The sequence below is a fragment of the Rana temporaria genome, chromosome 4 (genome assembly GCF_905171775.1).
Source record: "Rana temporaria chromosome 4, aRanTem1.1, whole genome shotgun sequence".
Lineage (NCBI taxonomy): Eukaryota > Metazoa > Chordata > Amphibia > Anura > Ranidae > Rana > Rana temporaria.
The window spans coordinates 379,705,970-379,731,130 of NC_053492.1; the positions used below are offsets into that span (position 1 = coordinate 379,705,970).

The 25,161-nt window shown below is 42.9% G+C and overlaps 1 protein-coding gene across 2 annotated transcripts in view; it reads right to left on the bottom strand.

Moving 5' to 3' along the window:
* The window catches only part of ACSS1 (acyl-CoA synthetase short chain family member 1), a 218,870-nt gene that overhangs the window by 172,920 nt on the left and 20,789 nt on the right, over window positions 1–25,161 (bottom strand). For both annotated transcript variants that reach the window (XM_040351016.1, XM_040351015.1), the window contains exon 2: window positions 3,677–3,773. In XM_040351016.1, coding sequence (XP_040206950.1) covers window positions 3,677–3,773 — 97 coding nt within the window. The remainder of the gene's footprint in view (window positions 1–3,676; window positions 3,774–25,161) is intronic.

A 25,161-nucleotide genomic window follows, 5' to 3' on the forward strand; every position in this document is an offset into this window, starting at 1 on the left:
CCCCCCCCCCCCCCAACACACACAAACCATTTCCTCTCCTTCCCTTAATACCACCCCCTTCCTAATCCTAATTCCCATTAGATAATGTCCTCAGTTACATTTTAGCACTGGGTGCAGAAACCTCTTTATATGACCCTTAAAGTGATATTAATGGTACATTTTTATTTATTTTTTAACTAACAAACATGTCATACTTACCTCCACTGTGCAGCTCGTTTTGCATAGAGTGGCCCCGAATTGCGTTTTCTGGGGTCCCTCTGCGGCTCTTTCGGCTCCTCCCCGCCTCAGATAACTCCTTCTGCGGGCGTGCTCTCAAGTCCTGCATTTGGCGTCCATAGCCGCCGAGTACAGGACTCGGCCCCGCCCCCGGCGCCCACGTCATTGGATTTGATTGACAGCTGTGCGAGCCAATGGCTGCGCTGCTATCAATCTATCCAATGAAGAGCCAAGAAGCCCGGGCAAAGGAAGAGCGCGCTCACGATGCAGGACTTTAGGTAAGTAAAATGAGGGGCTGGGGGGGGGGCGGTAATCGTAATATGTTTCTTCACCTTAATGCATAGGATGCATTAAGATGAAAAAACATGAACCTTTACAACCCCTTTAAACCTCGTACATACGCTTAGATTTTTGGACGACCAAACATCCGTTTTTTTGTGGCATGCTAGTCTCATGTCAAAAGTGAAGAGGTTACTCACAATATGAAAATTTTCGTACGACAGAATACAATGTCAGAAGTGACGTAATGTGTTGAATAGTTGTGTATGTATTCTTTCGTTTCTGAGCATGCTTAGTCTTGCTCTTACGATTTTTTTTTTACCAAAATCGTACTAATGAAACAAAAATCGGACGTTGAGTTCACATCTGACGAAAAAGCGAAATCGGCTATAGAAAGCACCGTACTAACGATATGACAGCTAGTTAAAATTTTCCATCTAATCTTCCATCCGCCAGTTATAGCAGAATTGTGCAGTCATAAGGTGTGTCCAGGTAAACTCAATGTTCACTAGTAAGGGATCCGCGTGATTTACAAAGGCTCTGGAGTGGTTTGCCTGGAACAGGTGAAAAAAGAGACTAGAACAGAGGTTATCACATAATGTTCCGTATCAGTCAGTCCCAAAGCCTACACAAATATTTTGTCCTTATTAAAACAATCAGTTGGCACCTTGTAGGAGCCCTGCTGATGTCACGTAGTCATTGATAGAGAGAAAAACTACCTAAATCAATCATTACCAGCTCGAAGCAATCTGCTAATAATGCCAGGAAGGAAACTGTGCAGCTAGAAAAAGCTGTCATGTTCCTAGTAACAGCAAACAGAATAGGAGAATCTTCCTTATATGCAGCAAACAAATATATCATGGAAGGAGTTTACTTTGAACATTATGTACTAAAAAACTATGAAGCCTAACTCCAATCATTTATTTTTAAATATAGGATAAATTGGGAAAAATAAATCATTTTTTTATAGCCAGATTCAGATAGACTGGCTTACTTTTGAGGTGGCGTAGCGTATCGCATATACGCTACGCCGCCGTAAGTCAAGAGGCAAGTGCTGTATATACAAAGCACTTGCCTCCTAAGTTACGGCGACGTAGCGTCAATGGGCCGGCGTAAGCGCGCCTAATTCAAATGAGGATGAGGGGGGCGTGTTTATGTAAATTACTCGTGACCCGATGTGATTGACGTTTTTTATGAACGGCGCATGCGCCGTCCGTGGACAAATATACCAGTGTGCATTGCTCCAAAGTACGCCGCAAGGACGTATTGGTTTCGACGTGAACGTAAATGACGTCCAGCCCCATTCACGGACGACTTACGCAAACGACGTAAATTTTTCAAATTTCGACGAGGGAACGACGGCCATACTTAACATTGACTAGGCCAGCTATTTGTTCGACTAACTTTACGCCGGGAATCGCCTTACGTAAACGGCGTATCTTTACTGCGACGGGCATGCGTACGTTCGTGAAACGGCGTATCTCACTGATTTACGCATTCTAGGCGTAAATCAGCGTTCACGCCCCTAGCGGCCGGCGGAGCTAGACAGCTAAGATACGACGGCGCAGGCTTAAGTGGATCTCAGTTTGAGAATACACTTAAACATACGACGGCTTAGATTCCGATTTACGACGGCGTATCTACTGATACGCCGGCGTAACTCTTTGTGAATCTGGCTATTAGTTTGCTTTCTGTCCCTGTGATTCCCATACAAGGAATGAGAGGTACAGTTGTCACCCAGACATCAAGACACAAAAGGCAATAAAAACGCCGCGATTTACATTAAATTGCGGCCGAAATCGCGGCAAAATCGCGGCAAAATCGCAGCCGCGAAATCGCGGTAAAATCGCGCATTTTACCGCGATTTTGAATTCGCAGCAGTGTGAACCTAGGCTGAAGGGAAGTTCTGCTTTTCTGTCTCCTTCTGCGCGACCAGGGACTGAAATGCTCTAGGAAAGCTCTTTTCATGCTGAGCTAATCAAAATTACCACAGCTGATCACAGTTAAATTCACAAGGCTTTGTGTGCCATTGAGAAGGTGATTAGCTACACCTGATTAACTTTAGAAGTCATTTTTAGGAGAGGGTGCTCCTTTTTCCAACTCAGTAAATTCTGATTTTGCATTTTATTTATAATTTTTTGACATGTTGGTGTTATATCATTAACTTGGATTTTATAAGTTCCACTAAGTAAATACAGCTGGATAAAACAAAAACTGTGTCTGCCTTTTATTACAGACCAGAAGGACGTAATGATTATATGATCTCATGGTTTACTTATGGCTGCTAATGTGTAAGTGAGTGATTTTAAAACGGTATTAAATGCAAAACAAAAAATGTAATATATTGCAGTTTTAGATTGCATTCGTTTTTCTTTTCTTTTTACTTTTCCCCTTCTGTTTTTACCTGGTGATCTGACCAGTAACACATCTCCTGTATTAAAGTATGCCCACTATGAATGAAGAAGCACAGGGGACACCTTTGGACAGGAATGTTAACCTCTTGGCGGCGAGCACGCACAAATATGCGGCCTCTCGGCAGCAAGGCCTGGGCACCGAGCATATTTGCTTGCAATGGTGCCAACTGTGATGTTTCGAGAGCGTGCGCCTTGAGTGCTCCCGCCACATACACTGTCAGCTCATGGAAAACTCTGGATCGCTGCCAATCATGGCGATCACATGGCCATAAGCCCCGCCTCCTGGCATAGCAAACTCCTAAAAGGACCGGTGGCAGCCAGCGCCAAGGGGTTAAATGCACTAGCAGATTTAGGTACATTAACAAACTAAAGCCAAACTCTAGCTCAGACTTTATAATCATTTACAGGAGCAGGTTTTTTTTTTCAGTTTGAGAAAAAGGTTTTACATAAATAACGAATAGATGATCATTATAAGCACCTCTGTCAGTGGTAAATGGTTTGTCTCATCTTGTAAGCTGATAAATCTGCAGGAAAGCTTGTTCTTTTGAAAAACAACAGACCTACTGGTAGGATCATCAGATAAAGATAAAGAAAAGAAAGCCTAAAAAAAGAAAATTAATTCAGCCATCACAACTAAGAGTTGGTAAGCTGCAATATGACAAATGTTTGCTTTTTGGTTTAATACTGCTATAAATTCATTACAAGTTAGGTATACATAAATCTGTAAAAAAAAACAGGCGTGTATTTATAGATCACATATTTCCTACCTGTATGTGATGTATACTTCAGTCCCTGGTTCATCCCTTTCCCAGATTAATGCAACTCTGTCTGGACACTGGTGGACATGCTTGTCTAGGCAATTCACTATAGGGGAGAACACAGGTTTTGGCTTTAATATAATGCAATATAGATTTAAAAAAGAGAATAAAAAAATAAAAAATAAAGAAAATAATAAAGACTTCAATATAATACATCTTCCCTAACATTCATCATTCTACTATATCATTTTTGCAACTAATTTCATGTAACAAGTAGAAGACAAGTACCAATGTCATGAAGACATTTAGCACATTCAATACTAAAAAAAGTTCTAGAAAAGATCTAAGGACTGATAAGCTGCAATGTATTACATTTTTGTTTTTAGATACTATTTTAAATAAAGGTTCAGATACCGGATTAACTGGTAAAATGAAAAAAGCAATATAACATTATAATATATATTATTTTACAAATGTATTTATCACTGTCATTTATCATAACATTTGATGTTATTCCTTCTTAAGGACAACAGCTTACACAGCTTCCCACATGACTGTATACTGTATAGCCTCGTACACACGACCGAGTTTCTCAGCAAAAACCAGCAAGAAGCTTGCTGTTTTGTTTTTTTTTTGCCGAGGAAACCGGTCGTGTGTACACTTTTCGACGAGGAAACAGTCGAGGATCTCGTCGGGCCAAAAAGAGAACATGTTCTCCATTTCCTTGACGGGAATGGGAAAATTTGGCTTGCAGAGATCCTCGGCGGCTTCACAAGGAACTCGACGAGCAAAACGATGTGTTTGCCCGTCGAGTTCCTCGGACGTGTGTACGAGAGTGTATGATAAGCAATGAACTGTGATGTGATAACAATAAAATAACTGAGCTAACATTTTTACTAAGTTTGGGTCCAAGTTTACCTGGAGTTAGCTTTTTTGCAATATCTATTCATTACTGGATCCCTTTTTTATTACAGGCATCAGGTGACAAACATCGAATCCCCAGTCTCAAACTAATTCAATATGTATGAAATGTATTACTTTCTTTGTGGGTTTCTACATATTTAACAGCAACGTTTTTTACTCAATATGTATAACACATCAGGTGGTGACAGAAGAGTATAGTGTGTATAGCAAATCTCCAGGAATGCAAATATAAAGTGTCAATATTACCTCCATGACCTGTAATGGTGTATTATAATTGGAGTAAAAATGCTAATTTATGATAAATACTTCATAAAAACAAAACATTTTAGGCTAACATTTAAATTATTGACATACAAATTTGACTTTAGGTCATATCATGAGGTTTCATAACCCACTCAAGCCAAAAGATACTTTATGACCAAACTGTTGCCAAGCATTATCTATTTGTATAGTATCCCTCCCAAATGTCGTAACTATCTATAGCAGGGGTGCCCAAACTTTTGAAGAGCGAGGGCCACTTAAGCGACTTGGTAACCGGTCGCGGGCCACAATGAGTGGAGCGGGCGGATGGCATGTCAGTGTCTGCTCTGCTATACTATTTTTTGCGGATCAGATTGGAGGTAGGACACAAGTTGTCTGCCACTACTTAGAGGTGAATGGAGGATCCAATTGGTCGGACTGACCGATGTGCTGCGGTTTACCTGCACCGCGGGTGCAACACAGTGTACCTTTTGGCTTTCAGTTTCCTGCACTTTGCAATAGACTTCTATTACATTCTGCAGGGTTGGCGCACTTTCAGAAAGCTCACCAATCTTACAGGTAATAACAGAAGTCTATGGCCCAGTGCAGGTAAACTGCTCTGCACCTGCTGATCAGTTTGAAAGCAGCCCAGTAACCACTGCAGAACAGATACAGTATGTCCATATATACGCTGTGATTTTAGTAATAAACTGACCTTCAATATCAGCTTTCTATTCTATTCCATCCCAGAGCAGGAGGTCGCGGGCCACATCAGAGGGTTCCGCGGGCCACATGTGGCCCCTGGGCCACTGGTTGGGCACCCCTGATCTATAGAAGCTATTCTCAACCAGGGTACCGTGAAGGTTCTGTGAAACTTTAAGGTTCCTCCAGAGGTTGCTAGGGGTTTGAGTTGTGGCTGATTTACCTCCCATTTTATGTCTGCATAATCCCAACCCCAATGCCATTAAGCACTGCCAGTGGGAAGACATGTTCTTTTTTAGACTTCTTCCCCCTGACCACAAATGTAATTAACCTTCTTCCCCCTGAAACCTGATAAATTATTTTAGCAAGGGTTCCCTTAGACGTGAAAGTTATTTGAAGGGTTTCTGTGCAGTAAAGGGGTCCAGAAAGACTGATCTAAAGATTCAAACAGTACAGACCAAATAAAAAGTGATGAGGTGAGTTTTCAATCATGACAAACATTTCCATAATTTAGGAAGAACTGGGTGGTAGGAAGGAGGATTGAAAGGTCTAAATCTAACCAATGACTAACCAACCTTAAAATATATACAAGAACTATTTTAAAATAAAGGATATACTTCTGACAGTAGGTTCCATCTGACCCAAATATGGAACCACTCAGCACAGTACCGCAGTATCCCGGAACACTGGGTCAAGCACTAAGAACAATTTAGACTCCCCTTTCATCCAGTAATTCAAATAGTGAAGAAGTCTGCGCTTAAAGTGTACAAAGGCAGCTAGCAGCAGGTCTATATACAGAAACCCAATGAAGGTACAAACATAAACATGCAGCGCTTAATACATAAATGATAAAATCAAAAGCAATGTATATGCATGAATCACACTACAGTATATTGTAGAATAAAAAAAAAAAAAACATGGTAACAATCATAATAAAAAAAGAGACCAAAAAAAGAGTATATATAGGATGATATCTTCTGGTGCCTAGAAAAGACTTCCACCCTTATCCACAACACTCCACTTATGCTCAGTGCCCTTGCCACACTCATCAGATCCTATGCTGCCAAAAATTAGCAGCAGACAGTGCATCAATAACAAAAGACCTCTCAGCCTCTCACACATGCCCATCCAGCTTCTCCAGTACTCCACAGGTGCCTGATGATACAGATGTCTACCAATGGAGGGTGTTCTGCTATGCACACAAGGGCTATGTGGAAGGAAAGTGATCACCACAGAAAGCCACAACGGAAGGTGGCTACTATAGTGTAGTAATTTATTTAAAAACGTAAAATCCACATAAAAAACATAAGGTAAAAGCAATGTTACAATCCACTTACTAAGGCCAGAAACCGGCCGAGATTCGAGCCGTGCGTAGGCAGGCAAAAGTTCACTCAACTTGAGTACAATTAGTCTGCTGGATTCACTTGCGATTATCACTAGCGGCTGCTATAGCCACTAGCAATAATCACTGTCTTCTGTCGTCTGCCCCGCCCCCCGCCCCTGCGCTGGGAGCAGACAATTGCTCTGCAAGAGGGATTCCCCTGTCAACACTGACAGTGTTAATGGGGGAATTGTGCATATTCCTTTGCTGCAACCCATAGAAATACATTTACCCCGTCTATGGCCGGCCTAAGATGGCTGCCAGTTCTGGGCTCAAGAGTGGCGGCGTGATGTCAGCTCATAGCCCCACCCTAATGCGGTTCCTGTGAGGGCACGTCTTCAGACCAATGTATTAGGCGCTGCACATTTGTTCCTTTTCATCCAGCACCCAGCTTGAGAATATTCAATAAAAGGCTGCAGTTGCATACAATCATATTAAAACCACAAGACCTTGTGATACATATTTTCATATTTACAAGGAAATTCACGGGTTGTTACAGTAACACATGTCTATATTTCCTAGTAGAAGAGGTTACTGGAGGTTATGTATAAAAGCTGGATGGAAAATAAAGGATATGTAGCACCCACTAGTATTGTGCTAGAGAGGATAGGTAAATTTAAGCAGGCCTGGCTGTTTACTAGGCCTGTTTGTTTTCATTCAGGGCTGGGAGTGGCTCAGGGTAGGGCTGGATGACTTAAAAATGGTGTCATCATGACCTCCCATCTCTTTTGAGAGGATTCTAGTGCTTTTTGGAAAGAGAGGTGGGAGGGGAGGAGTAGCCATCTGGGGTGTTTGAGGAGCCCTGAGCAATCCCCAATCTGGATTGGCAGGGGGGGAGGGCCTCCCTAAATACCCAGGGTCAGCCCAACTGGAGAAGGAGTTATCGGGTGGAGAAGCTGGAGTGATTGGGTGCGGAGGCTTGAGGGAGCTCCCCAGTCTGGGGGGGGGGGGTAACCTTGGGTCTGGGCTGGGCACTTTCAGGAACACATGAAGAGGTCCTGGACCGGAGGCACAAGAGAGAGCAAGGAGAGGAAAGCGAGAGAGAGCCCTGCTAAGAGACTCCAGGGAGGATAACTGGTCGCAGCCAAGAGGACTGGTGAGTGAGGCACAGTCAGGAAGACTGGGGAGGCACGCCTGAGAGGACTGGGAGCTTGCAGTCTGAGATGGGTGCAGAACCAGAAGAATGGACTGTGATGGAAGGGGCAGTGGAGAGAGGCAGCTGCAGCCAGGGGGGCTGGTAGGGGCCTGAAGAGAGCTAACTGGGATCAGTAGTCATAGTAGGGCAGCTAGCCAAAGGACTTTTTTTGCTACATCACTGGGGCCTGCGGTTCCAGCCTGCAAAGGGCATTTGCTGAGGCCTGGCTGAGTCAGTGTCAGACCTAACCAACAACTAGTGCTGGCTGTTCCTGGGGAATCAAACGATGTGCTGGAGGTGACTAGGAGTAACAGTCTGCAGCAAGTGATGTGCTGGTGGAGTGAGGAGTGATGAGCTTCAAGCAAGTTTGTGCAGGAGGAAGCTGAAGGTGTATGTACAGGGAGTGTACATAGTTGTCCCAAAACCAATTGCTGTTTCTATTATCCACGCTGGGCATCCCATATCTCCCATCCCCATCCGAGTTATACCCCTCAATAAACCCAAAAAACAAAGTTCATTGACTGCTTTATGTCTCGGGTGCCTGAAAGTAAATGCAAGGCTGGGCAGGGTGACAGACAAACCACAATGATCAGCAGCCTAGAGGGTTCCGCTACAGATAAGTTGTCCATAGTCATTAAGACAAATCCAGATTTCTAGTGTCTCTCTGATTGTGTTTTAGGAGTAACAACTTCACTTTTCTATTACTCTAGTACATACAGTACAGACCAAAAGTTTGGACACACCTTCTCATTCAAAGAGTTTTCTTTATTTTCATGACTATAAAAATTGTAGATTCACACTGAGGGCATCAAAACTATGAATTGACACATGTGGAATTATACATAACAAGAAAGTGTGAAACAACTGAAAATACATTTCATATTCTAGGTTCTTCAAAGTAGCCACCTTTTGCAGCAGACACATCTCTAGAACTGGTAAGAGGAGACTGTGTGAATCAGGCCTTCATGGTAGAATATCTGCTAGGAAACCACTGCTAAAGAAAGGCAACAAGCAGAAGAGACTTGTTTGGGCTAAAGAACACAAGGAATGGACATTAGACCAGTGGAAATCTGTTCTTTGGTCTGATGAGTCCAAACTTGAGATCTTTGGTTCCAACCCCTGTGTCTTTGTGCGACGCAGAAAAGGTGAACGGATGGACTCTACATGCCTGGTTCCCACCGTGAAGCATGGAGGAGGAGGTGTGATGGTGTGGGAGTGCTTTGCTGGTGACACTGTTGGGGATTTATTCAAAATGGAAGGCATACTGAACCAGCATGGCTACCACAGCATCTTGCAGCGGCATGCTATTCCATCCGGTTTGCGTTTAGTTGGACCATCATTTATTTTTCAACAGGACAATGACCCCAAAAACACCTCCAGGCTGTGTAAGGGCTATTTGACCAAGAAGGAGAGTGATGGGGTGCTGCGCCAGGTGACTACCTCTTGAAGCTCATCAAGAGAATGCCAAGAGTGTGCAAAGCAGTAATCAAAGCAAAAGGTGGCTACTTTGAAGAACCTAGAATATGAAATATATTTCCAGTTGTTTCACACTTTTTTGTTATGTATAATTCCACATGTGTTAATTCATAGTTTTGATGCCTTCAGTCTGAATCTACAATTTTCATAGTCATAAAAATAAAGAAAACTATTTGAATGAGAAGGTGTGTCCAAATTGTTGGTCTGTACTGTACCTCCAAGACCCCAGTATTGATATTTCCCCACATCCCTTCAACTAGACCATAGTGTTAGTTTGTTATGTGCTAGGGAGAATCCAACGGAAGGTCAAGACAGCATAACTTTGTAAAGCTTGCACACGTATGTTGAATAGCATAGAAGTCCCCGAATTCTCAGATCAGTACCAGTCTGAAGCAGGAGCTGAATGGCAGGCGAGTGAGCAAATCTTATTGTCTGTTTTTACGGGCAGCTCCTCTACACTCGCTATACCGCCTGAGATCTACCTCCTGTCAGATCAGCGGTGGCATTAGATTCTCATAGGAGAGCAAACCCTACTGTAAACTGCGCACATGAGGGATCTAAGTTGCATGCTCCTTATAGGAATCCACTGCCTGATGATCTGACGTGGCCGTGGAAAATTTGATAGGACAATCAGAGCAGAATGAAAACTCCTCTTACAAACTTTAACCAGACACTGATAGAAGTCACAAGACTGCTATATACTTCTGATGAAAAAAATGTAATGCAGGGTCCTGGGTTTAGTAACACTTTAAGTGTACCCCCAGTCACAAATAATAAATAAACCTTGAGATGCACTTAGAGAAAACAGAATTGGTCACAACACAGCAGAGGGTGTCAATCACCTTCTGTGTGCTGGCGGGGCGGGGGGGGGTGGGATTCTGTGGTGTCAACATGACTTGTCAGACGTGAGTCATTCAGATAGCAGAGAAATGAGAGGGGAGACAGGAATCACACACAGTGCTTCGGATTGAGGCAAGTACACACAATAGAGGGATATGTTTTTTTCATTTTTCATTTCAAAGGTTTGCAACCCACTGCACCAGATGACAGTGTGCTGTCATTCACTACAACATGTCAGTTAGCAGGTCCAATGATTTATGACCGGGACCTGCTCATCGGATTAGTCCAGAGCCTTGTGTTTACTGACAACACAGGGCTCTGTACTATGAGCAGAGATGTGGCTGTTTTTGTTCTTCCTGCAAAGGAGATAAAAGTGTCACATCTCTTAGTAAAATCAGCACACATTACACATTTTAGGCACACAGTTAGCCCTTTGATTGCGCCTAGATGTTAACCCCTTTCCAGCCAGTGTCATTAGTACAGTGTAAAATATTATCACTGATCACTGTATTAGTGTCACTGGTGGTGTCTATGGCAGTTAGTCCGTTCCAACCCAGAGTCAGTTAGTGTCAAATTTCCCACTGCACTATCATTGTCCCACTATAAGTCACTGATCACCACCATTGCTAGTATACAAAAAAAAAACTCTAGTATATATACTGTACCACCATTTGTAGATGCTATAACTTTCATAAAAAAACAATCAATATACTGTACACTTATTAGGATTTATTTTATTTTATTTTTTTACCAAGGAAATGTAGCAGAATACATTTTGGCCTAAATTCATAAAGAAATTCGATTTTTTTTGGGGGGATATGTTTTATAGTGAAAATATGTTTTTTTTCCCCCAAAATTTTGTCTTTTTTGGTTTATATAAAAAACAAAACAAAAGAAAAAAAACAATGAATAAAGAAAAGAAAGCTTTATTTGTGTGAATTTTTTTTTATATCAATTTCATTTGCGCAGTGTTGCCTGACTGAACAATTGCCAGTTAAAGTAGCGCTGCGCTGAATAGCAAAAAATGCCCAGGTCAGGAAGGGGGTAAAACATTCCTGGAGCTGAAGTACTTAAAGTTTCATTATTTGTTAAAGCAAAGTTCCACCCAGGAAAACAATATTTGGCCAAAAGTCCTAAAAAAATTAAATAAAAAAAAGTGAAAAAAAAAATGTATACTCACCGGAAATACCTGTTGCTATGCGGAAGTCCGTAATCTGCCTCTTCGGCACCGCGGCATGTTTTCTTCTTCTTCTCCTAGTGAATGGGGCGCGCTGCTTTCTGGGAACTGTGTGTGTTCTCAGAGAGCAGCCGCCCATTCACAAGCCGGCACGAGACTCACACAGGCGTAGTAGGAAATGGGCAGTGAAGCCGTAAGGCTTCACTGCCTGTTTCCCCTAGTGTGAATGGCGGCGCGGGACCTGCATCAGTCGTGCGATCGGCATCGGGGGGCCATCAGCGCGGGCACGTAGGACAAGGTAAGTGTCCTTATTAAATGTCAGCAGCTACACTATTAGTAGCTGCTGACTTTAAAAAAAAAAAAAAATGCGGGTGGAATCCCGCTTTAATATTTGTTACCTTCACATTCACCAGTCAGATTCAGAACTAATATAGAAGTTTGATTCTTATTGATGATACATTAAAGAAGAACTAAGAGCTCATTTTCACTAGCGTTGCAGTGGACACTCTTTAAGTGTATTTTACCACAACATTTAAAATTCCTGATATGGGTTTGCTGTACTATGTATTTATATAAAAACAAAAGGTACCCTGTTCTCTTTGCATTGCTTCCTTGGTGTGCTATATCTGGTGATACTGCAAGTCCCTCTGGTTTCCCATTGCAAACTGGCCCTCCAAGCATTGACGCACATCCATCACAGTGTGGCCAGATTTCTTCTTTTCATTCTTTGCAGTCTACGTGGGAACACAGCTTGCCTCCAATGGTCAGACTTGTGCTGATACACCCCCTGCACAGATCTTCATTGGGAAGATTAGTGTACTGCTGTTTCTCTGACTCCTGCTGACACATCCCGGTTCAGTCTACACCCCAAGCCTTTTATGCAGCTGAGAATAGAAGTCATGTGATAATGTATAAAAAAAGAAAAAAGAAAAAGGTTTTTATGATGTGTATAATCAGGGCCATCTTTAGGGCAGGGCAAAAGGGGCAGCTGCTCTGGGCCCTGTCATTGTTGTGGGGCCCAAAGCAGCTGCCTCATACTTGCCAACTATCCCAGTTTAAATTCCCTTGTCCCTTGAAGTTTTAGTCATGTGCTGTGTCCTGATATCTCAATGTAAAGTGCTGCCACTAATACTGCCCAACTCTGCCCTATTGTTGTGTACAGAGGACTCACCTGCAGACCCTGTGTTAACATGTAAAACACAGGAGCATTCATATGTAAATATAGGCTGCATTCATATGTAAATATCGGCTGCATTCATATGTAAATAGCTGAGGCCGACTAGGATTCATATGTAAATAAAGGCGGCATTCATATATATATCATGCAGTGAAGAGATGATGTGTTGTAACCTCTAGCAATCAATCAGTGAGCAGTATTACTGTACAGTAATCTCTAGCAACCAATCAACAAGAAGAAATCATATGCTGTAACCTCTAGCAACTAATCAGTGAGCCGTAATGTGTGCTGTTACCTCTAGCAACCAGTCAGTAAGTGGTAATATATGATATGCTGTAACCTCTGGCAACTAATAGCAATCATTGCCTGATCTGATACAGTAAACTGATTTTAAGTCTAGCTGATATTTATTGTGGGGGGCCCCAAGAAAAATGTTGCCCAGGGTCCAATCAACATTAAAGATGGCTCTGTTTACAATATATACCACAGTACTGAGCAATGGTTTTAGAGAGGTGTGAAAAAAATAAAAGTGTTAATAGTTTTTTTTTTAATCAATTAACAAAATGGAAAATGAGCAGAAGAGAAATCCAAACGCTTTGGCTTCAAACCAGCATCAATTCTTCTAGGTACACTTGCACACAGTTTTTGAAGGAACTTGGCAGGTAGGTTGTTCCTAACATCTTGGAGAACTAACCACAGATGTTCTGTGGATGTAGGCTGCCTCAAATTATTCTATCTCTTCATATAATTCCAGACTTGAAGATGTTTAGATCAGGGCTCTGTGGGGGCCAAACCATCACTTCCTTAAAGGGGTTATAAAGGTTTTTTTTTTTTTTTAATAACAAACATGTTATACTTACCTCCGCTGTGCAGCTCGTGTTGCACATAGTTGCCCGAACCTCGTCTTATGTGGTCCCTTGGTCCCTTGGTCCCTTGGTGGCCGACTCGGCTCCTCCCTGCATCAGCTAACCCCCTCTGGGAAGCGCTTTCCCAAGGGGGTTACCTTGCGGGCACGCTCCCAAGGCCAGCATTTGCTTCCATAAACACGAATGCCGAACTCGGCCCCGTCCCCCGCGTCATTGGATTTGATTGACAGCAGCTGGACAATGGCTACACTTCTATCAATCTATCCAATAAAGAGCCGAGAAGCCAGCGAGTTCTCGACGTGGTGCTTTCGAGGGCTCAGGTAAGTAAACGGATGTTTTTTCACCTTAATGCATAGGATGCATTAAGGTGATAAAACTGGAAGGTTTACAACCCCTTTAATGACATTTGCTGTATGTTTGGGGTCATTGTTCTGCTGCAGAATAAATTGGGGCAAATCACATGCCTAACTGATAGCAAGATGGATAAGTACCTGCCTGTATTTCTCAGCATTGATGACAGGAGATAGCTCATTAGCCGGTTAACGCCCGCCGCATGTACATATACGTCCACAGAATGGCACGTACAGGCATATGGGCGTACATGTACGTCCCCGCCTTTCCGCGGGTCGGGGGTCCGATCGGGACCCCCCCCCCGGTACATGCGGCGATCGGTAACCCGCGGGGAGCGATCCGGGACGAGGGCGCGGCTATTCGTTTCTAGCCGCCCCCTCGCGATCGCTCCGCGGAGCTGAAGAACGGGGAGAGCCGTATGTAAAGACGGCTTCCCCGTGCTTCACTGTGGCGGCTGCATCGATCGAGTGATCCCTTTTATAGGGAGACTCGATCGATGACATCAGACCTACAGCCACACCCCCCTACAGTTGTAAACACACACTAGGTGAAGCCTAACTCCTTCAGCGCCCCCCTGTGGTTAACTCCCAAACTGCAACTGTCATTTTCACAATAAACAATGCAATTTAAATGCAAATTAAATGACAATGGTCCCCAAAATGTGTCAAAATTGTCCGAAGTGTCCGCCATAATGTCGCAGTCATGAAAAAAATCACTGATCGCCGCCATTAGTAGTAAAAAAAATATTAATAATAAAAATGCAATAAAACTATCCCCTATTTTGTAAACGCTATAAATTTTGCGCAAACCAATCGATAAACGCTTATTGCGATTTTTTTTACCAAAAATAGGTAGAAGAATACGTATCGGCCTAAACTGAGGAAAAAAAATGTTATATATGTTTTTGGGGGGTATTTATTACAGCAAAAAGTAGAAAATATTGCATTTTTTTCAAAATTGTCGCTCTATTTTTGTTTATAGCGCAAAAAATAAAAACCGCAGAGGTGATCAAATACCACCAAAAGAAAGCTCTATTTGTGGGAAAAAAAGGACGTCAATTTTGTCTGGGAGCCACGTCGCACGACCGCGCAATTGTCTGTTAAAGCGACGCAGTGCCGAATCGCAAAACCTGGCCTGGGCATTTAGCTGCCTAAAGGTCCAGGGCTTAAAGGGTCACTAAAGGAAAACATTTTTTTTGCTGAAATGACTGTTTACAGGGTATAGAGACATAAAAGTTAACCGATTCATTTTAAAAATGATTAAAAATAGATTAAATTCTATCATATAATGTGCCTCTAGTTTCACTTTCGGTTTTAAACTGGTTTAATGTTTATGTGAAGTAAAGAGACCCACAGAACAAAAACAAACAAATCCAGGGCAGTGTTTTGTTTTTAAAATGAATCTGATTGGTTCCGAGGAGTTTTAGACACACAGCTTAGACCACAGTGAGAAGCTCCCATGAGTTTTTTCATAAGGAGCCAGACAAGCAGGAAGTGTGGAGATCACAGCAGAATTACAGCAACTTCATAGCAAAAACGAACAATGAGGACATGAAACCAGTACTGCAGTAAGGTAAATACGCTATTTAGCTAAAAAGAATTTTTCCTTTAGTGATCCTTTAAGTGGTTAAGAACTATCAGATTTAGATACACCAACAAATTTAAGCCAAACTCCAGCTCAGACTTTATAATCAGTTACAGTTTCCCATTTGTGATAAAGCTTTTACATAAATAAATGAAATCTAATTATTGTATGTACTCCTGTCAGTGGTAAATGGTTTGTCTCAAACCTCTAACTACATCTGCAGGACAGCTTGTTCTGTTGGCACAATCACCAGATGAAAATGAAAGAAAGAAAGCCTACAAAAACTAAAGCAGCGATCACATCTAAGAATTGGGAAGCTGCAATAAAATAAAAGTTTGCTTTTGGGTTGAATACCACTTTAATGCAGCACACGGCCTTATGCCCCTAACACACGATCACTTTTTGTGATGAAAAAAAATGTAATTTTTTATCATGAAAAAAAAATGTAATTTTTCCAACTTCATCATTAAAAATTATGTTGCCCACACACGATCATTTTTTATGACACAAAAAATGACATTTAAAAAAATGACATAAAAAATTAAAGCATGTTCGAATTTTTTTTTTGACATTTTTCAGAAGACATAAAATGACATTTTGCCCACACACGATCATTTTAAATGACATTTTTAAAAATGTCATTTTATTTCATCACAAAAAGTGATCGTGTGTACAGGGCATAAGGAGGCATCCACCCACATCCTTCTCCTTTCACTGTCCAGACTTGACCTGGGTTCAGAGGAAGTGATTTGAATGATGTTGGCCATCAGACTGAGGACATCTGGATGCAGAAAAACATACTACAGAAGAAAACGATGTATTGAAGGTGTATATTGCAGCAGAAGTGTGTTTTGTTAATTTAACTTTTGAAATGTGTTATTAATTTTTATTTCATTATGTTTGTAGCAAAAGATAAAAAAAAAAATCGCAAGTGTAGTCCTAGCCAAAAAAAGAGTTTACTGGACTCTGTCTGAGAGTAATGGTAGTTGCAATTTTTTATGTCACACAATATCACACAATATTACTGCAAAGGTCTTGGAAACGCAAAAATTTCAGGAGAAAACACACTAAAGTGAATTTTAGGGCAAACGCAATAAATTACCCAAATTTTTGGTAAATAGATACACAACATGCCAAACCCTAAATTTTGAAATGGTGTCAAACTTCAGCACTCTTTATTTTCTATAGGGGACGCTTCAAAAGCCCCCTATAGGTATCAGTTTAGTGTTACGGAAGGAGTCTTGTATTAAGAGTTATTGCTTTCACGCCGGCGTGCACGGCGATATGTAACTTGTGTATAGCATTTAACATTTTCACGCATAGGTGCCCAGACCGATACGTTTACGTTCTTCCTTGTGTATAAGTGGGAGTGGGGGGGGCTAAAAAAAATTGGGGGGGGGGGGGATTTTATGTCATTGGGTATAACTTTAATTTTTTTAGGTGACAGTTTCTCTTTATTGAGATATTCATGGCTTAAAAGACCCTGCATGTCTCCCCTGTACTCTACTGAATGTTTTGCAATGCAGATCGCATTGCAAAACATCCTTTCCTGGCAAAGCGAGCCGTGGACACCGAGAGCTTGACCCGGAAGTGATGTCACTTACCAGGTCACAACCAGGGCCGATACTAGGGTCACAGACGCCTGGGTGCAGAAATATTTCTGGCGCCCCCACATGGTCAGAGATGGTCAGAGACTGCATATATAATACAGGAGATGGCCAGAGACTGCAGACATAGTACAGGAGATGGCTAGAGACTGCAGATCTAATACAGGAGATGGTCAGAGCCTGCAGATATAATACAGGAGATGGTCAGAGCCTGCAGATATGATACAAGAGATGGTCAGAGCCTGCAGATATGATACAGGAGATGGTCAGAGACTGCAGACATGGTACAGGAGATGGTCAGAGACTGCAGATATAATACAGCAGATGGTCAGTGACTGCCGATATGGTCTCTGGCTGTTTCACCCACCTCCTCTGACAGGAAGAGGGAGGGAGGATAGACTTGTGAAGGAAACAGTCTCTCCTCCTCTGATCCGCTCCTGTCAGTTTCCAGCGGAGAGAGCTGCCTCTGGGCACAGAAAAGAAGAGGAGGAGGCGGACGGGTAGCACTCTGGCGCTTCAGCACCCCCACCTTTGTTGCGCCTGGGTGCGCTGCACCCCGTGCACCTGCCCTGGTCACAACGCTCTACCCGCCGGCACCCGCCATGAAGATCCCGGACCCACCGATGGGCAAGCTGAGCCCGGTGGGAATTGCGGGGCGTGTCGGCAAGGGGGGGCACCGGTATCAGGGTGTGTGCGAGCAATCGGGCGGCAGCGGAGCCGCACAAATGCTCTCATCTGACAGGCAGGAGTCTGCCTGTCATTTTTACACACAATCCTGGTGGCTGCAGCCACTGTATTGTGTGTGATACACCTCGCTGCCAGGTCCCTTACAACGTACAAATCTGGCGGCCAAAGGGTTATAAGGTAACTTCACTTTTATGTGAAAAAAAAATAGCAAATAAAAAGAAATAATAATAATATAGCATATACAATTGAGACACAAATCATATTGTAACTGAATGTTATTAAAAATTAACTTTCCTTTTCAATCTGCAGCTCTGTAATTTTCTGCAAAATGCAATTCAATATGGCTACCTGGAGGCGTTATGTACACAGATGGTGTACAGTTCGCCTCCTGAAAATGTAATTTCCTGCTTGAAATGTCATTTTTGATGAAATGCTCACAAAGGGAAATCTCGTCTAGAGGAATGCAGACCTTTCCAAATTCCTCATTAGAACCCTGCAGGTGCAGCAGTTGGTTGATAATTATAAAATCACTCCCATACTGGTTCATTCTCAATAGAATGGGTGAACAGTGCCATAATATAATGGGGCATGTGTAAAGTGAGTCAGGTAGAAGCAGTTTTCCATGAATGCACATACATCGCACTGTATAAATGGCTGCCCTTAGTGATTATGGAAATATGTGATGAATAATGATTACAGAGTGTTAAACAGAAGCTGTGGATTAGCTATTACTGCTAAATTATTCTGCTGGGATCTGGTTGACCGCCAGCCCGTCTGTAATAACCAAAAGTTCACTTGCATGTTGTATGAATGCTGGACAGGCATTTAACAAGCATTTACCACTGAGCTTGAGAACCTTAGCTGCACATTTTTTTGGACAAACTTTTAAATGTTTTTTGCCCTTCATCTGGTTAAAATAAACCTTCCACACAGAATATGTACACTGATATTGCAGACTCGCTTCTGAAAATGCTAATTGCATGGCTTTTTTTCTAACCCTATACAAAACAAATTATAGAATCTTATAAGACTTTTCTGGCACATAAGGAGCATGTGTTATTTTTGATAAAAAATTGACAAAATTGTAATACAACACAATAGCTAAAATCACACATAGACCCTCTATATGTAGATTATAAAACATTATACATGCTACTGATACGGTAAATACCGACTGTGGGCCAGATCCACAAAAGAATTACGCCGGCGTATCTCTTGATACGCAGCATAATTTCAAATTTTGCGCGTCGTATCTTTGTTTTGTATCTGCAAAACAAGATACGACTGCATCTCGGATCGATCCGAAAGGCGTACGTCTTAGTACGCCGTCGGATCTTAGGTGCAATTTTTCGGCGGCCGCTAGGTGGTGTTTCCGTCGAATTCCGCGTTGAGTATGCAAATTAGCTTGTTACTGCGATCCACGAACGTACGTCCGGCCGGCGCATTTTTTTACGTCGTTTGTGTTCGGGTTTTTACGGCGTATAGTTACCCCTGCTATTATGAGGCATACTCAATGTTAAGTATGGCCGTCGTTCCCGCCTCGCATTTTTAATTTTTTATGTCGTTTGCGTAAGTCGTTCGCGAATAGGGATTTGCGTAGAATGACGTCACTGTCTTAAACATTGGCTTGTTACGGTTTCATTTCGAGCATGCGCACTGGGATACCCCCACGGACGGCACATGCGCCGTTCAAAAAAAACATTGTTTACGTCGGGTCACAACGTATTTACATAAAACACGCCCCTATTACATCCATTTGAATTCCCCGCCCTTACGCCGCCAAAGATACACTACGCCGCAGTAACTTACGGCATGAATTCTTTGAGAATTAAAAAAAAAAAAATTATGGTGGCGTAGTGTATCTTAGATACGCTACGCCCGGCGGATATATGCGCCGCGCTACGTGGATCTGGCCCTGTGACTTCACATTTGTAGCTCATATAAATTTGCTATTGCTCATAACAACATAGATAAGCTTGTAGAGCCAGGTTCTCATGGGTCAACGCGTTTTTCAATTTGCTTCTTCAGGACACAGAGGAAAATCAGTCGGGAGCTTGGGGTGCTGTGTCAGTTCTTTGCCATATGGCGGTCTATTTGTAACATTAGTGAATTGGTGGTGTATCATCCAGGGGTCAAGTCCTGGGGGAAAAAGTGTGGGAACTCCCACCCAAGATCCACTCCACTCAAATCCCGTGATAACTTGCGGCAGACCTCCGCAATGTCTCCTGGGAACAATGACAAAAGCTCCCAAGAGACATTGCGGCATCAAGGAAGTGACGGAATACCCGCACACTACCCCGTGGAATCCATATACAGGAAGCGGCCAGTAACATAAAGGATTACTAAGGTTCGCCTGCCCCTGACAGTGACTTGAGCTGGGCATCGCCGCTTAGTGAAGGATTGGCTCGGGTGGCTCAGCTGCTCTCGGCTGCTCTAGTCCTGCAAAGGGAACCGAGTTCCTGCTGTGAAAAAAGTGCAGGAACTCCGTTCCCACGCGTTCCCGCAGGACTTGAGCCCTGGTATCATCAGAGGGAAAAGACTGAGCTGCCGATTTAAGAGTGTGTATAAGATAAAATAAGATTCTATGATTGGTTTGGTATAATGTACATTTATGGATGTGGCACTTGACTGGTCCCAGTGTATTATGTACTTTTTCCAACCCTCTTAAAGCGGGGGTTCACCCTTAGAGGGCACTTTTCCCCCTTAGATTCCTGCTCGTTTTTACTAGGGGAATCGGCTATTTATTTTAAAATATGTGCAGTACTTACCCGTTTACGAGCTGCATCCTCTCCGTCGCTTCCGGGTATGGGCTTCGGGAATGGGCGTTCCTTCTTGATTGACAGGCTTCCGACGGTCGCATCCATCGCGTCACGATTTTCCGAAAGAAGCCGAACGTCGGTGCGCAGGCGCAGTATAGAGCCGCACCGACGTTCGGCTTCTTTCGGCTACGAGTGACGCGATGGATGCGACCGTCGGAAGCCTCTCGGAAGGCTGTCAATCAAGAAGGAACGCCCGCTCCCGAAGACCCATACCCGGAAGCGACGGAAGAAGATGCAGCTCGAAAACGGGTAAGTACTGCTCATATTTTAATACAAATAGCCGATTCCCCTAGACCGAACGAGCAGGAAGCTAAGGGGAGAAATTTTTTTTTTTTACAAATGGGTGAACTCCCGCTTTAATTCAATACATCACTGATCTAGGACAAAATTTGCAGGAAAGTAAAGACAGAAGTCCTTTCCAATATACTTTTTCTGGGTCAGTGATTCGGAGTAATAAATTATAGGTGTCAAGAGCAGCAGCCATGTTTTTCCAATGCCTGGCTTCATTTGTGTTTCTCCCTTGACCTGATGAAGAGCACATATTTCTCACGATCCTGTCCTGGAAGATGGATTTTATGATTCAAATGTTTTCCTTTAGACTTTCCATTCATGTAGCCTGCTATAAATAATTATGCACAGTGTATGGTATACTAGTACAGTCATTCGAAATGGTGGAAAAAGTTAATGTGGTCCTAAGTGACAGCAAATGCTTTGTGGTGTCCAGTCCCCCCGACCATCCCATTATTTGCACGTCATTGAATTCTTAATAAAATAAAGAAGCTTGCTGCATTAAGCAATGTGACTAATGACAACGAACATTGAATATGTCAGTTCATTGCTAAAAGTACCTACTGATATAAGATCATTTTAAGACAGGGTTTAACAAATTTGCTTGGAATCTAGGAGCCAGCTAAAAAAGTTAGGAGCCAGAAACGCGCCCCGTCCCGCTGAGCTCGCGTGCAGAAGCGTACACATACGTGAGTTGCGCCCGCATATGAAAGCGGTGTTCAAACCACACATGTGAGGTATCGCTGCGATTGGTAGAGTGAGAGAAATAATTCTATCCCTAGACCTCCTCTGTAACTCAAAACATGCAACCTGTAGAATTTTTTTAAACGTCGCCACGGGCGGACGCAATTTTGAAGCATGTTGGGTATCAATTTACTCGGCGTAACATTATCTTTCACAATATAAAAAAATAGGACTAACTTTACTGTTGTATTATTTTTTTCCCCAAAAAGTGTGCTTGTAAGACTGCTGCGCAAATACGGTGTGATAGAATGTATTGCAACGACCGCCAACTAGGGAGTTGGAATAAAATATATATATATATATATATATACATATAATGTTTGGGGGTTCTAATTAGAGGGAAGATGGCAGTGAAAACACAGGGGAAGCTACATTAGCATTGCTGGTTGTCTTGTCATACCAACGGCCACCACAAGATGGCACCAGATCACAGAAGGAAGCCTAGGTCTGCAGAAGGCCACAAAGCCACGGCCTCAATTACCGGCCGGCCCGACGCGATCGCGCAGTGGAGGAGGTGTGGGCGCACGGAGAGACAGGATGGGGTATCCTGTGTTTCCGTGCGCCCCCACCTCCACCGCTGCACGACTGTGTCGGGTCGCGCCGGCCGGTAATTGAGGCTGCGGCTTTGCAGCCTTCTACAGACCTATGCTTCCTTTCCCAGGCGACAGGTTGCTAATTCTACTCGCAATTGCGACCTGGCACCCGGACTTCATCGAACCCTGTTTTAAGAAATTATGGTTGATGTAAGAAACGATTATATGCAGCCTTGGCCTACCAGATATCCTGTGGGGACAATTGATTGACCAGTTTGGATTTTTCCAGCTATTGTTTTCCTGGGGGTACCTGATGTCTTCCGCCTTAATAGGGCCCAAAATGTATGTTTAACCATTGTGAAAATACAGATTTTCAAGTAGGCAGGAGGGGGCTAGGGGCAGACACTCCATTTGTGCAGACTGTGCATTTGCATAAAGGCTCACAATGGACATGGGATTTATGAGACCCAATTACAAGAGATGTAAGTGCTCATGTAGACCCAAACACTGCTCACTTTTAGAGCAGCTAAGAAGCAGGAGGTAGTCCCCCAAGTGACCGCATTTAATTTCTCTCTACAGTTTCGTTTAGCTGAGGATGTCTTCACCCAGCCATTCAGTAATGATTCTATAAGCAATTTTTGGTGCTTGCTGAATCCTAGATGTCTCAGTCTTATTTTTGACATTGCTGTGGATATATTTTATTGCCAGTAAAGCACACATATTACCCATATGTCAGCAAGGTCAGTCAGGCGGGAAAGTTAGGGATTGGTGTAGCTGGCCAGTTACTGGGGAAAAATCTTGGGGTCCCCTGGGCACAGAATTGGTCAATAGGGATCATCTGATCCCTTGGAACCTTCCAGAAGCTTAACCTTCCTGGCGGTATGATTATTTCAGAAAAAAGGTGCTGAAAGCGGTACCATTATTTGCAAGGGAATTTAGCGTTTTATTCTGTAGGCCTGTAATTCTTAGGAATAACTCACTTAAAAAATTTTATGACGAATTTCCCCACAAATCGCTATCGCACAATTCTGCAAGTGATTATAATTTATTATCGCTGTTTTTTAGCTGCTCTAAAACCATTTTTGACATAAAGGGACACTTTTGGACAATCTACAGTTTGCAGGCAGAAAGAACAGTTTTTATTATATAAAAGTACACTGGGCAGACGACTAGGGACAAGGGGGGGTGTATCTTTTACATACAGTACTGTAATCTATAAGATTACAGTATACTGTATGTATTGTGTTTGTTTACCTTTTTGAATTTGGCGCCGTTCTCCGCCCCCGTGCGTCGTAACGTCGCAGGGAACGGAGATCGGCAGCACAGGAGGACACTGTGAGCGAGCGAGGTCGTTCTGAAGAGGATCAACAGCGGAACTTCGCACCCCCCCCCCCTTCCCTTTGGCTTGGCTACACTATGTGGTAAGGTCTACTTTGTCAATACGGCAAAGGGGGACAGTTTTTGGTGGAATATTTAAAGACTGATTCCTCTCAGCTTGAGTCTTAGTGGCTGAGCTGGATTTTATTTTAAATATTTGGTTTGAGTTATTTTAAAATATTTGATGATGCTGTTTTATGAATATGTGTTTTTAAATAAAACCAATAGGATATGCCACGGCCAAATTGTATTAAAAAAATAAATAAAAAATATAAAATGTGTGTGTTTATTTAAATACAGTGGGCCAGATTCACAGCAGAAATACCCTGGCGTATCTACTGATACGCCGGCGTATTTTCAAATTTGCCGCGTCGTATCTTGATTTGGAATCCTCAAACCAAGATACGACGACTTTTGGCATAGATCCGACAGGCGTACGGCTTCGTACGCCTTCGGATCGTATGTGTAATTCTCCGGCGGCCGCTGGGTGGAGTTTGCGTCGTTTTCCAGCGTCGGGTATGCAAATTAGCTGTTTACGGCGATCCACGAAGGTACGCGCGTTCGTCGCATTCTCTCACGTCGTCGCTAGTCGGTTTTTCCCGTCGCAATCTTAAGCCTGCTATTTCATGGCTTAGATTTAGACCAGCCATGTTAAAGTATGGCCGTCGTTCCCGCATCGAATTTCAATTTTTTTTTTTTTTGCGTAAGACGTCCGGGAATACGAAAGTACGTTACGCACGTCGCCGTTCAAACACGTCGGGGCGCCGTAATTTCGCGCAAAGCACGGCGGGAAATTTCCTAACGGAGCATGTGCAGAACGTTCGGCGCGGGAACGTGCCTAATTTAAATGGTACACGCCCCATTTGAATTAGGCGGACTTGCGCCGGACGGCTTTACGCTACGCCGCCGCAAGTTTACAGGCAAGTGCTTTGTGAATCAAGCACTTACGCCGAAAACTTGCGGCGGCGTAACGTAAATGGGATAAGTTACGCCGCCGTAATTATTTGTGAATCTGGCCCAGTAAGTTTATTTAAAGAAGTTTGTTGTCTTTTGAATTTTTTCGTATGTCCAGGCATCCTGTCTAAGATCCCATACCTTTTGCATCGCAAATCTTTCTCTCAAAACATAAATACAAATTATTTCTACCACTAATGGGTAGATACTCTGTCATACAATGACATTTAAAGCCCTTGGCTATCATAAATACTGCAGCTTATGTAGTCCTAGCCTGAAAGTTATATAAGCCTCAAGGTGAGAAGGGACATATCTAGAATAACAAGAATTTATCTGATGATAGGTGAACCTTTCCCTTATTTAGAATCAGCATTTAAAGCAGATAAACTTCAAAAGGGTGTTCAAAAAGGAATTTGCCACCACAAGGAAGGCACAAATGAAGCCAGTTGTTGACCTCTCTTTGTAAAATGTCAGTTGCTTGGCTGTCGCCTTGACCCTCCTGCTTTAAAACTTGAGGAATTTGACAATTAGACAGATATCGGCTTCTAATGTTTCTCTGACTTTCCTGTCCAGATACTGTGGCCCAGATTCTCGTAGAATTGCGTAAAACTCGGCGGGCGTAACGTATCCGA